At 36.3% G+C, this 16,136-nt stretch overlaps 1 protein-coding gene across 2 annotated transcripts in view; it reads right to left on the minus strand.

The window, feature by feature from the left end:
- The window catches only part of stk10 (serine/threonine kinase 10), a 75,345-nt gene that overhangs the window by 42,614 nt on the left and 16,595 nt on the right, over positions 1-16,136 (minus strand). For both annotated transcript variants that reach the window (XM_056241646.1, XM_056241645.1), the window contains exons 3-4: positions 2,758-2,806; positions 1,206-1,355 (exon numbers count right to left, since the gene is read on the minus strand). In XM_056241646.1, coding sequence (XP_056097621.1) covers positions 1,206-1,355; positions 2,758-2,806 — 199 coding nt within the window. The remainder of the gene's footprint in view (positions 1-1,205; positions 1,356-2,757; positions 2,807-16,136) is intronic.

Consider the following 16,136-nt stretch of genomic DNA (forward strand, 5'->3'; position numbering starts at 1 on the left):
CGGGTATCAGAGCCGCTATCAATATGCGGGAGACTCCCTGAAAGGGATAGTTCACTTTGAAATTAATTTTTGGTATGTTTTAGCTTACCTCAAGGGCATCCAAGATGTAGGTGTCTTTGTGTCCGCAGTAGTTTCAATTTTGATATTTTTAGGTCAAACCGTTCTTGTCTGTCAGTCATATAATGCAGGTCTATGGTCACCACCTCAAAGAGCATGCACAGAGAAGTCCAAATTAAACATGATTTAATGACTCGTAAATGTAAGTACACATTGATGGCCTGAGACACGAAACGAGCGGTTTGTGTGAGAAAACGAACAGTATTTATATCGTTTTTACCTCTTGTAACCACAGCCACGTCCAAGTGATCTGAGGGCGCCGGCGCTTCGGTCTTTTCCGGCAAGCGCCGGAAAGCGCCGGAAGTGATCTCTCGCGCGTGTACGTCACTCATTGTTTACACAGAACAGAGATTGTAGGTAAGACGGCTAATTAAAATGGTACTAATTTGCGCTTATCCGGGATGTTTAAACCGTCTTAAAATAAAACAATAAAAAAAAATTAAAAATAAAACAATTGTATGAGTGACGTACACGCGCGAGAGACCACTTCCAAAAATATAAAAATTGAAACTACTGTGGAAACAAAGACACCTACATCTTGGATGCCCTTGAGGTAAGCTAAAACACACCAAAAATTAATTTCAAAGTGAACTATCCCTTGAACTTCCACGAGACTTGTGATGTCTGCAAACTGTGGCTTTTTTGAAGCGCGAACGTTGTCAACATAACTCACTGAAAATCCAAAAAACTTCCACACCTGCGACTTCAATGAAGGAGTAGACGGTTCACTTCTAAGTTTTGTTCAAGTTTTGAATGGCTGTAGCTAAGTTAGAGGAGGTTGACCATAGACTCGCAGCACTTCAACACGCGTGTTTTTTTCCCGCTTGGCACGCCGACCAGACGCGACATGGGGGCGTGGCAGCATCGACGAATTCATTTCGGTCGATTTCTATTTAAAATTGAAATCGTGACACCCTTAATATATATACATACATACACACACAGTAATGTGCTTAAGTCTTAGGCACGTTAGTATTTTCACCCCCAAAAAATGGTTTTCAGCCAGTTATTTATATAGGAAATATCAGTTCACGTAAACCTTTTGCCATTAATGGTAATAATCCAGTGAGATTTTTGTATGCACACACCTAGCTTGATGTCTCCATCCAGTGTGAGGAGGATGTTTCCCGCCTTCAGGTCTCTGTGGATGATCTTCATGCTGTGGAGATACTGAAGACCCTCCAACATCTGCTTACAGATCACCCGGATCTGAGGCTCTTCAAGACCCCTGTCCAACTCTACAGACGCACACAAACACCAGTGAATCTCAGAATATCGAAAAATAATGAAAATAAACAGTTTATAAGACTATTAAAGGGTATTTTCTCAACAAAAAAAAAGGAAACGTATGTCAATGTTAAAGGAATAGTTCACTTCAAATTGAAAATTCTGTCATCAATAATTATAAATATATTAAATTATATAATATAATACAATACAATACAAAAAATAAACCGTTTTTAAGACTATTAAAGGGTATTTTCTCCTAAAAAAATGTAATTCTGTCAATGTTAAAGGAATAGTTCACTTCAAAATGAAAATTCTGTCATCAATAATTATAAATATATTAAATTATATAATATAATATAATACAATACAGAAAATAAACAGTTTTTAAGACTATTAAAGGGTATTTTCTCCTAAAAAAAAATAATTCTGTCAATGCTAAAGGAATAGTTCACTTCAAAATGAAAATTCTGTCATCAATAATTATAAATATATTAAATTATATAATATAATACAAAACAGAAAATAAACAGTTTTTAAGACTATTAAAGGGTATTTTCTCCTAAAAAAATGTAATTCTGTCAATGTTAAAGGAATAGTTTACTTCCAAATGAAAATTCTGTCATCAATAATTATAAATATATTAAATTATATAATATAATACAATACAATACAGAAAATAAACCGTTTTTAAGACTATTAAAGGGTATTTTCTCCAAAAAAATGTTAATTCTGTCAATGTTAAAGGAATAGTTCACTTCCAAATGAAAATTCTGTCGTCAATAATTAAAAATATATTAAATTATATAATATAATACAATACAATACAGAAAATAAACCGTTTTTAAGACTATTAAAGGGTATTTTCTCCAAAAAAATGTTAATTCTGTCAATGTTAAAGGAATAGTTCACTTCAAAATGAAAATTCTGTCATCATTTACTCGCCCTCAAGTTGTTTCAAACCTATATGAATTTCTTTTTTTCTGCTGAACACAAAAGAAGATATTTTGAAGAATGTCGGTAACCAGACAGTTGATGGACCCCATTGACTTCCATAGTATAGCAAAAAAATAAATACTATGGATGGAAGTCAATGGGGTCCATCTTGAGGGCGAGTAAATGATGACAGAATTTCTATTCCTTTAAATACACACACATGCAAGTCTTGTTCTACAGCGTGACCTCTTCATAATCTACAAAACTCTGAGTCAAGAGGCAAAGCGGTGTAATCAAAGGCAATGAACTCTGAGTGACCTTGACTGGCTCGTTCATAAAACACCCAAAATAATGCAATATCCTGTTTAAACTTCAGGATAAATAAAGGCGTTTACCTACTCACCCATGAGCATCAAAAGGAAGCTGCAGGGGTCTTTTATAAAAACAAGAACATTAGCAGATATACTGTAGTCTTACCTAACATGGTGGCATCGACCGCACCCCCGGGGCAGAACTCGATCATTATCTGTGGGGAAATGAGCTTCAACTTAACATGGTTTTCTGCAGGACAGAGATTTCAGTAACACTTTATTTCACCCTGTCCATGTTACACATGGTACATGTAGTTACTATAGTAATTACTATAAATTATGCATAATTACATGCAACTAACCACAAAACACACCCTAATCATAACCCTATAGTAAGTACATGTAGTTAACTATTATTACTCGGTACTTAAATGTATAATTACACTGTAACTATGACACCTTAAAATAAAGTGTAACCAAGATTTTGTGCAAATTCAGACATAAGATCTCATTGGAGACTTGTGACAAAGACTCATTTCACGTAAACAGGAAAAGGTGGCGTTCTCAAGTTATTCAGATCACAGAACAATGATCTAGTTTATTCAAGATTATCTGGAACAGTCAAAATAAAGTTCTCAGGAATGGATTTTAAGACTATTATAAGTTTAAAGTCACCATGAAATCAAAAGACAATTAAAAAAAAAAATTATGGAATTTGGCATTACGTATATTTCTCTGATGACGCGTTTACTGTTGCAAGGGACTCCTACATTTTTTCTTGTTTGAGAAGCTGTTTCACTCGGATATACGTCGCAATAGGTAAGAAAAGACTATCGAAACATCTGTTTAATGCCAACTTTAATATTTTATAGTTTCTGAATAAATATAATATATAATATAATAATAAATAATACAAATAAATGCTGATTCATGGTTATTCTATTCTTAATTAACTGTCTGTTTGGATATGTAAACATTGTCATGAGATGCTGACAATCTGGGAAAAATATGGTTGGCACAAAGGTTAAACTGCAAGAACAGTTTATGAAAGGTAAATATTTGCATTGTGTCTTAACCAGACAAGAAATGTGTTCTTCTGTGTGGAGCAGAATTTTGGACCAATGGGTTTTCACTGTGGGCGGGGCTTAAGCATTGCAGAAATGACAACTTACTGGAAATATAATTTAAAAAAAAAAATGCAAGCAAGTCACTATTATTTATATGGAACTTGAGCAATTATGAGTCATTCTTTGCATGTAGGGCTATTTCTTGACTATGTTGATGGTTTTAGTTTTTATTCCACATTTACGGATGTTTTATGTCGTATTTTTTTTTTTTTATTACACACCAAGATTCAAGAAAATACCATAAAGAAAAAGTGGAACGATTTTGATAAAATATTCTTTTCCATAAGATGAGGACATTTCTGCTGCATTTTGATTCATTCAGTTCTTAAGCGTCCTTGAGCCATGGAAAGGTGCTATATAAATAAAACTTATTATTATTAAATTTACCATGAAACACCTTTTTGATGGTTTTTCAACACAACACATGATCTGAACTACTTCTAGAGGTCATCTGAAAAAATTACTCAATATCAAGCTGCCTTGAGCAAGTTAGGCCCAATGGTAAATCTGTATCATAAAATCATATATCATAAAACCTGAAATGCTATAACGTGCCTAATAATGCATCACGTGTTCAAAATGAGAAAACATTTTATTTCTGTGCGTGTATCAAAGATTTTTATTCTTCTTCCCTGTGATGAGTTCACAAAATATAAAAATAGTGATGATAACCATCTTCAGCAAATCATTTTGTTTTTGTAGTCAAAGCGCATTCTTGAATCATTAGAAATGCACAGTGTTTTGTCAAAGCTCTCTCTGGATTAATGCGGTAACTTTCTCTCGGTTTAAAGTGAGCCAAGAAAACCTACACCTCGCATTGCTTGCCAAAACAATACCTGACCTTCACATACTGTACTTTGTCTATCACTGACATGAGTTTGCAGGTTTCGCACGCTGTTCGCCAAACGATATAAGAAAAGTCCCTAAATGTCAGTAAGATTGTGTAAGAAACGACAGGAGTACCTCCTGGAACTGACAGAGAAAGAGCCTGAGTAAAACTGAAAGAATGTGCTACAAATATCCTCCGCCTGTCAATCATAATTGATCAGATCCTGACCTACTTTAAGATGAGGATTCCTCATGCGTCATAGTTTTGACATGTTAAAAAGGAAGTTTGCCAAAAAAAAACAAAAAAAAAAACATACTGTGCCATCACATGTCGTTCCAAACATTACTTTTTTTACTTGTGTAGAACAAACAATTTGATGTTTAACAGATTGTTTATGCCGTTCTCTTTCCACACAATGACTGAAAAATTACAAGGCACAATACAAGCATTATTAAACTAGTCCATATGACTTTTGTGCAATACATTTCGAATCTTCTGAAGTCATACAATAACATTGTGTGATGAACAGGCCTAATTTGTCACTGTAACATTCTTCAAATTCATATGGGTTTGGAATGACATGATTAATTGTTCATTTTTGGGTGAACTACTCATTTGGGAATGTATGACTCTTCCATATGATTCTTCCATTGTGAGTTTGTAATGTCTTGTCAATACTGAGCCACAACTGCAAAAAGTATTGAAACTGATTTGCTCGTGGAAACACCGTCCCGCCTAAGCAGAGCTCCCCATCCTCAGGGCTCGACCCAAATGGACTGGTAAACACAAGTGTGTGTATATTTAGTGATGGAGGCGATAACACAGTGACACAACGTTTCATGACTGCATCCAAGATACATAAACCGCATACCAAAGAGAAGAGACATGGAGTCAGTCTAACAAAACCAATGTGCTATCCAATAAAACTGCTATTTTCTGGAAAGCAGCTTCACTCCTGAATCCCTCTGCTTATTTGCACACTCAGACAGACACACGAGAGAAATCACACTATTATTTATTTATTTACACTTACTGGTGGTTGGTTGTCCAGAGTGTTTTGGTTCATATCTATGTGGTTATTAATTGATGTAGGTTACCAATGCCTACACTTTACCAGACGCAACACGATGCCACGACAAGCAATAAAATGTATCTTTTCCATGTTAATCAGTTGTTGTCAGGAGATTCTCTTTTAGAAACACTGTGACGTGACGGTTAGAACAACAAGATGCAAAATATGGTAATGATAATCTCAGGTACTGATTATGATCTTTATTTAAATGTTAAAAGAATTTAACGTGAGTTCGAATATAATTTTGCGTGACCTCTATCCAAACTGAAAGCAACAATGGATAATTCACCTCAGATGAAAGGAAACAAGAGCTTTCAAACTCAATGTGAACAAACAGGTGTATTCTGTGGCAAAGATTGTTTCAGTCACACATTTATGAGTTTGATTATGAACTTTATCAGTTTCATTGCGAGTGCAGTGCGCTTGAAGACAGACTCCGCCCACGCGCTCTTCTGATTGGCTGTGAGTTTCACAGTCATATCGTGTCTGATGTGGACATGATTGGCTTGTCGCTGGAATCTTATAGTTTTAAAAATTATTCTAAATATAAAACAATAGCAGAATCCACATCACAACTATAATGATAACGGCGTGTTAAATATCACAGTTTTATCTGTCTTACACTGTATAACAAAACGCCTTAATTAAAATGTTCATTAACTGGAACATTGAGTGATAATATTTTAAAGTGATTTCCATAATTTTGACAGATTGACCTGCTTTAGAAAGATTCCAGTAAACACTGCTAATAGGGATTAGAAGTGAAAAGTGGAGGCGATTACATTTTAAAGCATCCGAGTGAAAACAAACCTGGAAATAGACGTGAGGATTTGGGGAGAAAAACGAGAGATCATTGCATTCCAGTGAATTATTCATGGCATATATTGTGAATTAAATCGGGAGAGCAGACCACAAATGCGCAGTTTATGTTGTCCTTTTTCATTCTGTTACAGGAGGAGAATACAAATGAATAAAGAAGAGAATCAGGAGGAAAAGGATTCAGCGACTGAGAAGCTTTTCCATAGATATTCATGTCATTCCACGGCACGTTAAAATACCAAACGTTATGTTATTCACTTAAAGTCTGAACTTGAATGAAATTTTACAGCTCATTCAGTCAAACTTATGGATAAAGATTACTTGTAGCCCAACCTAATGATTTGAAAAGATTTGTTTCAGTCTTTTTGAGTGGAACTTCCCCAAACCGGAAGTGGCTCTCATAATCTAAAACACAGTATAGGCTCGTCAGGAAAAAGGTTAATAGCAGCAGACGTCAAAACGGAGCACGCATATATAATAAGCAGAATGATATCATGTGTTGGTGTGGACGCTAATATAGTTATCGTTATAGTTATGGTCTCTATGATATTCTAGGGCCTCATTTATAAAATGATGTATAGGGTGGGTCCTTCATTGGATCTAAGGCCTTGTTTACTCCTGGTATTAACCTTAAGTGTCACCGGCCCACCGGTGGGTACAAATCCATTACATTTTTAAAACAGTAATATCCTATACTAAACCTAAACTAATCTTGACAAACTATATATCATTTGAAAGCTTACAATCTCTAGTTTCCATATTTGGTGATTGATTTTCAAAAATAAATTACAGAGGAGCCGTAATTTATCAATTTGCTACAAGACTATTTTCATACTCCTAAGGCGTGTTTAGATCTTTATTTTGAAATAGTGATGAACATGAAAAAAACATGAAAAAAGGGTAGAAACCTCAGTTTGTTTTCATGCCAAGAGTTCAAAAGATAGCATCCATTCAATTATTTTAGAAAAAAAGGTCTGATTTTTTTTTTTAATATTAAGAAAAAAATGATAGATTCACCATTTGTTGCAGGAAGCTATAACGCACATGCGTGTTCTTTTTGTGTGTTTCTTAGAGGTTCAATTCATATCAAAATCTGCCAAACTTCTCATATTACTTCTGAATAGGATGTCTACTTCATAAATTGTATGAAAATTGTGGAAATAATGGTTCAGATCACTCAAAACACATAAGAAAATGGAGGCGCCCTTATATGGGCAGTAATGGAGTCTGGTTGTCATCTAGTGAAAACGTTTGGTACTGCGCACAAACAAAATCCCATGAAAGCTCATTTTTTGAGATATCAACCTAAAATTTGAAACACAACTTGTTCAGACTTTTGGCTTTGATTTTTTTGCAGTTTTAGAGTTGCCCAGGTTTTGAAAATATATATTTTATATAAAATATGAATAATTACATTTTTCACATTGTACATTTTCATAAACTCAAACTTCTATAACTTTTTTTCTGTTTCACTTTCTCAATTTATTTCACTTCTACAAAAATCTGCTAAATGTCTTCTTTAAAACAAGACCAATTTTACATCTATATTCCAAAGCATTCTTGAATTACAACCATTTAAGTTTGAAATGTGCATTTTCATGTATATTCAAAAAAAAGGGGGTGGCACTTAAGGGATGTGTTTTGGTCGATCGGATCACAAGTGGACGACTCTAAACACAAGTGTAAACGGGTCTAAAATGTTTTGAGCTCGTCCACTTTCACCACTTCCAGAGGGAGTTGAAAACACATTCGGCCGGATTGCTGTCGTAGTGTAAACGCTCATGTGACCGAATGTGTTCAAACAGCCACTAAAAGACCGTCTTCTCTCCGTCTCCTGAATAATGAGTGAACATTATAGAGATCTAGCCAGACGGGGTTTTAACTTTATCAGCTGAAGACACAAGTTTGGTTCGAAGAGAAAACGTACCAAACACAATGTTCTCTCAGCTTTCCTGATTTCTAACACACACTCACAGCGTTCGGCTGGTCTTGCGGCTTCAGAGCAGAAACTAAAGTTGATGTTCTCCGTATGTTTTTCTGTCATCTCCGGTCGAATTCATATGTAAATTGCTGAGCTTATTTTGTCCATTAGATTGAAAGATCTGAAAAAGCCCATACATTTACCCACCCATAGAGCCTCCTCTGAAGAAATCAGGACAGAAGTGGTTAAAGTGGACAAAAGAGACGGATTAAAACACCAGGTGTAAATGGGAATGTGCCTCCCTCGTCTACCTGTGATTCGATTGAGCAAAACTCATCTTAATACCAGCTGTAAACAGGGACTAAGATCATGTTCACCTCTGTTTTGATTTCTATAAATCTATAAATAAGTATTGTAAATGCTCCCGTATTAATGTCACTAACATATAAAACAGCACCTGTCAATGTCCAAATCTTTTACTTGAAAATGGTGAGCGGCAAGAAACGCTTAAAATACCAAATCATGATTCATCAATAGGTTTCATACAAAAAAAAAAATGTACAACAACTGAAACCACGTGTACGCAAATATTGCATAATATGGGTGGCCTTAAAAACCTGTTCAGATTCAAATTTCAATATTTTATCGTTATATATAGTAGTGCTTGCCTTAAGGACATGAATCTATCCTTGCCAAAAACAGCAGATTATGAGGCTGATGTCACTCGCCTGTCACATGATCCAGCTATTATGTAATTGTTTTATGACAGGACCGGCTATCCCTACCAATGGGCCGACATTAGCCTAGGCTATACCATTCCCATGACCCTGCATTGGACAAGCAGTTTGGATAATGGATGGATGGGTAAATGTTGAATCACAGCAAACAGTAGAAACATTTACTGTTGCCATAACAAAAAAAGACTCACTTGCAACATATTCATTACTGAACACATGCAATGACAACACTGTCCAATGAGTCACTGTCCCGACGGATAATCCAGGCGTTTCCAAACAATAGACCCGTGACTGTGTGTTTACAGAGGGAACGTACAGGAACTGCATATCCAACAATACAGCTATTAATACAAGCTCTTGAAAATACGACTGAAAATATAGTCAGTAGGTATCATAGAAGCAATGGTAATACTTAAGATTTGATGCGTAGTGGCTCAATCACAAGCATAAGACGGAAAAAATGTGTGTTTACATGTTGGTTTTGAGGGGAAACCTTGCATACATACAATGTTCATATGTAAATTTGATCTAAAATACATTTATGTAGATATATTTTTGAATTTATGTCTACATAGCAATGTATTTTTAATAACATTTTTGGATAGTTAAATAAAATATCTGAAAATATCAATATTTTCTGCCATATGTTGTATCTTGAATTTATGAACAAAGAGTTCATGAGGTTATTCAATTTGAAATGTGAAATAACTATGTATGTAGTATAATTGAAAAAGGCAAATTATTTAGGCTTAATTATTTTTCTGACCTTGGCATACAGTCATATCACATGATCTGTGATATCATTTCCTGTTCTTTCTTTTTTTTGGCACATGACAACAAAATGGCTTCCCGCATTGTAATTGCTTTGAAGGGTTTTCAAATATGAAAAATATTCTAAAACTTTCTTTCATCACCTTGACATTTTTCAAAAAAAATTCCCTCACAACACAAAATCAATATTAATCCAGAAATTGGAATCAATGAAAGAGGTGTATTAAAATCCATAGTTAAAAACTATTTTATGCTTTTTGAATAAATGACCAGATCTGGACTCAAACTGTTACAGGTGAAACTCAAAAAAATTAGAATATCGTGCAAAAGTTCATTTATTTCAGTAATTCAACTTAAAAGCTGAAACTAATATATTATATAGACTCATTACATGCAAAGTGAGATATTTCAAGCCTTTATTTTTTATAATTTTGATGATTATGGCGTACAGCTTATAAAACCCTTTCACAATATTCTAATTTTGAATGTGGGGATTTCATAAGCTGTAAGCCATAATCATCAACATTATAACAAATAAAGGCTTGAAATATCTCACTTTGCATGTAATGAGTCTATATAATATATTAGTTTCAACTTTTAAGTTAAGTTAAACTTTTGCACGATATTCTAATTTTTCGAGTTTCGCCATTATAAATAAAATGTAATTTCTTTATTTCAGGTAAACACCTGTCAATGTTATAAAAACTGGAGAAACCAGTCGCCGTGAGTTTAGCATCTCCATCCACGTGTTACTGTCTTACTGACATTCCTGAAATATTCTCGATGGCATGCGCCGATGATGCCTGCAGGTACAGGAAGGCAGAACAACCAGTCCGACCGCAAGAACAAAGTCAGATTGTGAGCGTCCGAGCAAACACGGATTCCTCGAGCGCCTACGCACATATCTCAGGCAAACGCAACAAGAGGTTAAACAAACAGAAACGATTGAGGGTTTAATGAGACAAATCCACAACACTGTTAACAGGAGTCAATAAAGACTGCATAACTCGACTGATTCTGGACACATGCCCTGAACCCGATTCAACCTGATAAATAATTAATGATGATGATTATCACTTTCACCGCACTGGCACAGAGCTCCACACTTACATTTACTGACTTACAGATGAGCAACAGATGGCTAAAACGACTTCATACGAGTTCCCGCTAGAGAGGTGACGCTTTAAAATAAAAGATTTTGATGCAACATGCTGACATAGGAATGGAAACTTTACAGGCACCTGCCTACTATGTTCACTAATATGTGAACAAACATGAAGTATACAACAATACAATGTGTTAAACAGATAAAATGAACAAAATGTCCATTCGATCAACTTTCTACTCATTTCGTCTTCTCATATTGTTTACTCATGGGGCTTAAAAGACAACTAACATTCAGAAATATTATCAATTTGACACTATCGGATGAGCTGAATAATGACATTTATTGTCTTCTGTAGACGACAAGTAGAAACTGAATGTTATATAATTAAATTAACTTTGCAACATTGACGGTTATTGAACTAAACTGAATCAACACGGAACTAAATTGTGTTATTTAACCGAATTATTCAACCGAATAATGACAATTGTCTTCTACAGAATTGCTTTACAGCTGAAATTAAATTCATAATTAATGATTTTTGCAACACTTCTATTTGTCCTGTTTCTTTATAAGCTACTTTAAAACAATCTGTAATGTATAAAGCTCTATTTAAATAAATGTGACTTTACTGAGTACTCAACAGATAAATCATGAAGTTCAGATCAATGCCCATTTAATTCTTCATTCAAATAATGCTAGTTAGTAAAAAACAATCCTCTATTGTTGACCTTCGCTGAGATGTTGCAGACATAACATGAGTTCATCAGACTGTTGAGGCACATTGCACTGAAGCCGAGAAGAATGAAAGAGGATAAGAGGAGATTATGTCGCGCACAGACGGAGGAGAAGCAGTCGTGAGCCGACCTCCTTTATCCCGCTGCTTAATTGGATCTTAGATACGACAGTTTACAAGAGTTTAGAAAACGCCATGGCTGACGCGCAGTGATTGAGACGGTCACACACACACACACACGTCTGAGTCCAGGCACGTTTGACCCCTGTCGGATGAGGGCAGAGATCTTCACACACACCTGTTACATGTTTACACGCCCGCTGACTGACACACACTTGAACAACACATCAGCAGATCAATGATAGGTGGACGGTGCATGTGTTTTTTAATGTAAAATACTTCTCCAATTTCACTTTAATGTGTAGAGACAGCTTATTCCATATAGTCATTGTTTTTGCGATTCTGTTTGATTACACTTGTGGTGCTAAAATCCCACACTTGTGATTAAGAAGAGGCACTACAAGTATAAATGAGATTGGGATGCAAGATCATGATTTTTCATGGCCGATTCCAATCGCTGATTGTTTTACAAGCAAATAGGCTGATTAATAATCTGATTTAATAATATACTGATAATCAGTAGCCGATTTTTTTTGTATCTGTGTTTGAGCACATTTATTTGTTGTTTATTTTCCCTATAACAGACCAAACTGAACTTAAACAACAACAACAAATGTCTAGTTGAAATTAGAGGCAAACACATTTTAACAAAGACTTTACATATATAAAGACGGTGCACTTATATTACTATTAGGGCTGTCAGTTAAATGCGTTATTAACGGCGTTAACGCAAACCCATTTTAACGGCGTTAATTTTTTTATCGCGCGATTAACAGTTTTTATGGCCTAGCAAACTTTGTAGTTTTTTTCACATGCTTTTGCAACAGGGCGCGGCGCTGCGCTATGAAACACATTCATTTCAATGGCTTGCGCCGCGCGAGGACGTTTTGTTGCTTCGTCGACCAAAGCGCAAGCGGGTCTTGCTAGACCGGAAACAAAACAACAGGCACGCCGCACACACTTGTTTGGGCTTGCGAGCCGGCCAAATAGTTGGTTAAAGGAGCACTAGGAAGTAGGAATTCCGTTTTTGTCAAACAGCGACCCCTAGAGTCGCTGTGGAGTACTTGTACTGTCGTGAATAGCACTCACGCAGAGATGGCTCGCACTCACGGCTGGATCCCCTCCCCCTGTACACCGGTCCCTGTTCAGTAGGATGGACGCTGTAACGAGTGGAAATAAGGTATGGCCCCTTTAAGAGCTGCGCGGGCCCTGTTTAACTGTCGGCAGTCTGTATTGTATGTGCGCCTCGAACACCACATGTATACGGCGCCGGGTTATTTCTGTTTGATGCTCATTTTATCAGAATTTTATCAGATCTGTTTTTTGCCGTAAAGCAATTCGTTACCTCGCGAGACCTGATATCACACGATACTTCCTAACACTGAGGCCGGCGGCTCGCCGGCCCAAAGTTGCAAGGGTGGTTTTGCGGCTCACAGGCACCAGGGGGGTGCGAGACGACCACCATTCAACACGAAATCAGTAATATAAACATTACAATGACTCCAAAGCTGTTCGGTTAAGGTAAAAAAGTTACTTAGTTCACCTTATCGTTACGTTTTGAGTGGATGACGAGCGCGAGACGCCGAAATGGATGCCAATAAGATTCTGAATGGAAAGTTTACTTTTAAAAAGTTGACAAATGGTTCCATTGACAAGACCAAAGTGATCTGTGTGTTTTGTCATTGTAAACTGAGCTATCATCATCGCAGCACGTCCAGTCTGAAATACCACTTGATGATGGCCAAGCACACACACACACACACACACACACACACACACACACACACACAGCTGATACGAATTCTACACCCCCTCGTCAATCGTCAGTATTTCTTTCACGCTTTTATTGATGGACAGTTACATTGTGTGAGAGATTATTTGCTCCAAGTGAGAATGTTAGTGTGAAATTGAACACAGTAGCCTATATGTCAATGTTGTTTTCAATAAAAAACATTTGCACAAAGCAAGCCGATCCACTTTTCCATGTAGCATTAAAATGAGAAAAAAATAGTGGGACAAAAAGAAATCAAGAGACATTTAGAATAGCTAAAAATGTGCGATTAATTGCGAGTTAACTATGACATTAATGCGATTAATCGCGATTAAATATTTTAATCGTCTGACAGCACTAATTACTATGAATGAAAAAGTGCAATGCGCGACATGGCGGAATAAGTCCCGCCTTCTACATAAAAGAGCCAATCAGCAACTGGTAAAGTCGTTGCGTCACTGCAGCTTTGCCGTCGCATCATCCAGGTGATTTGTTGACACTATGTGCAAGTCCGGAACAAATATCAGCCAAAATAAAACATAACACCGGTGTTGAGCAAAAACTGTCTGCTATCGATTGATGGCCAGTGCATCTCTAAAATGAGATTTAAACAATTTTGACTGACAATTTTTTCAAACTTTCATTATAATGTTTAATTATTAAATGTTTAAGCATTTAGGCATTTGCATCATTGCATCATTCAAAGGGCCCTTTGCTTTCTGGTTATTGCTGATCGTGATTTATTGCTTTATTGTTGATCATGATGGAGAGCTCGAGCACAAGAACTGACTTTGACCATTAAGAGAACCACAATAAAATAGAAATCCTGGTGGTAACAGTATACGATGTTCACAAATCCTTTCGTTTTGAAAAGCTGACAATCTCTGACTTTTGATGTAAGATGCAAATATGGATTTTAAGACCTGATTTGCATATTTAAAATCTTTTTTTTTTTAAGAATCCTATTTACCTGTGATACATTCCCATCAGAGGAAAGTGCTTTTGAGACGGTGGGAATTCGTTTTTGTGGTGGGGTTAATAGAAATCCTGTGCTTCTTCTCACACATATGAATACCAGTACAGTGACGCATGCATTATTGCATGATAAATGCTATTTCACATACTATAAATATGAGTAGGAACTAGGAAGGTGCCTGAGCAGTTTCCATTCCACGTCAACATACCAAACATCAAAATCTTTCATTGAAAAGCATCATGGAAAATCCAAATCATGGCTCACTGGAGAAAGCGCATTGCTTACATCCAAAGATAGACAGACAAACGGCCTGAATGCTTGAGGTCTGCGGACAGTCTGGGGCTTTCAGTTCAGCATCTGTATCCCCAGATTCGGTGAAGACAACTTGACACACTCAAGTCAAAAAGAACAAGTGCTTGTTATGTTTGACAACAAGTGTGCAGCTATTTCCCTTCACAAAACCCCACACACATTCCCATCCGAATATTTCCATCGAGAGCTTGGTCGCCTCGTCCACACCCACACATGATCATCTTATGACACAGCGTAGCATTGCCCAGACAGCTGTGCCACACCTCTTGCTTTAGCATGAGCAAACTTAACATACGCAAATGCTAATTATAAACTTTCACATTACATATCTATTACAAATCAATAGAGCGCTGCAGGGATGACGTATTTTCATAGGCCAAGCCAGAAGTTAGAATCACCCTGATTCCCTCGACAAAAACCCAATAGGATTTTCCACTGGCTTATCGATACTGCAGAAGTAACCAATAAAAGTTTGATTCTTACACGTTTTGTTGTTCATGATAATCTTCACAAGGCTATGAATGACCTATAGTTGTAGAACACTGAATAAATTGTGACAATATCTTAAGCTTGTGTTAAACACAGACCTTATGTCAGGTATTTAACTGAAAACTCATGGACTTTTTTGGCCTTCAAAAACATATTTCTTGCAGGACTCTATAGAAAAAGAAAAAAAATTGATAGCCTAGCCTATCTATTCATGTCCATAGCCTAGTCGCGTAGGCTACCAAAGTTTAGTATTTAGGGTTAGAGTAGTTTCCTTCAAAAGGAAGTCTTCTTCAAACACTAAGAGATCTGGAGACACACATCTTCCAGACAAGCAAATTTACCGTCACACTGAGGAATTCCAGCAATGCTTTAAACGTCTCCTCATGAAAACGTGCGTTTACAGGCTGTTACCTTGACAGCACGTCAACACAATCACACACATTTAGGCCTACTTATCTTTTATTTAGTTTTTAGCTATACTTGTCCCACCCTGATGAACAACAATGTGAACTATGGCGATTATTTGCAAATCTTTTACATAGACATCGTAGTTCAGCTATTTAATGTATTACTCAGGAACCACATTCACACAGCAGCAGAATACAGATGTCAGTCCTGATTTAGAGCGTTAAATATGGTTATGATCATGCGCCGTTCAGTTAGCGAGAGTGAGTGACACCAGTATTTTAGAACCAAGCTGACAACTTTCATTTTTCAAAACCACATTTTTGGTAAATGCTGTCCGTTAATTAAGATTTGG

Source organism: Rhinichthys klamathensis, unplaced genomic scaffold, assembly GCF_029890125.1.
Source record: "Rhinichthys klamathensis goyatoka isolate OS25496 unplaced genomic scaffold, OSU_Roscu_1.1 h1tg000658l_1, whole genome shotgun sequence".
Taxonomy (NCBI): Eukaryota; Metazoa; Chordata; class Actinopteri; order Cypriniformes; family Leuciscidae; genus Rhinichthys; species Rhinichthys klamathensis.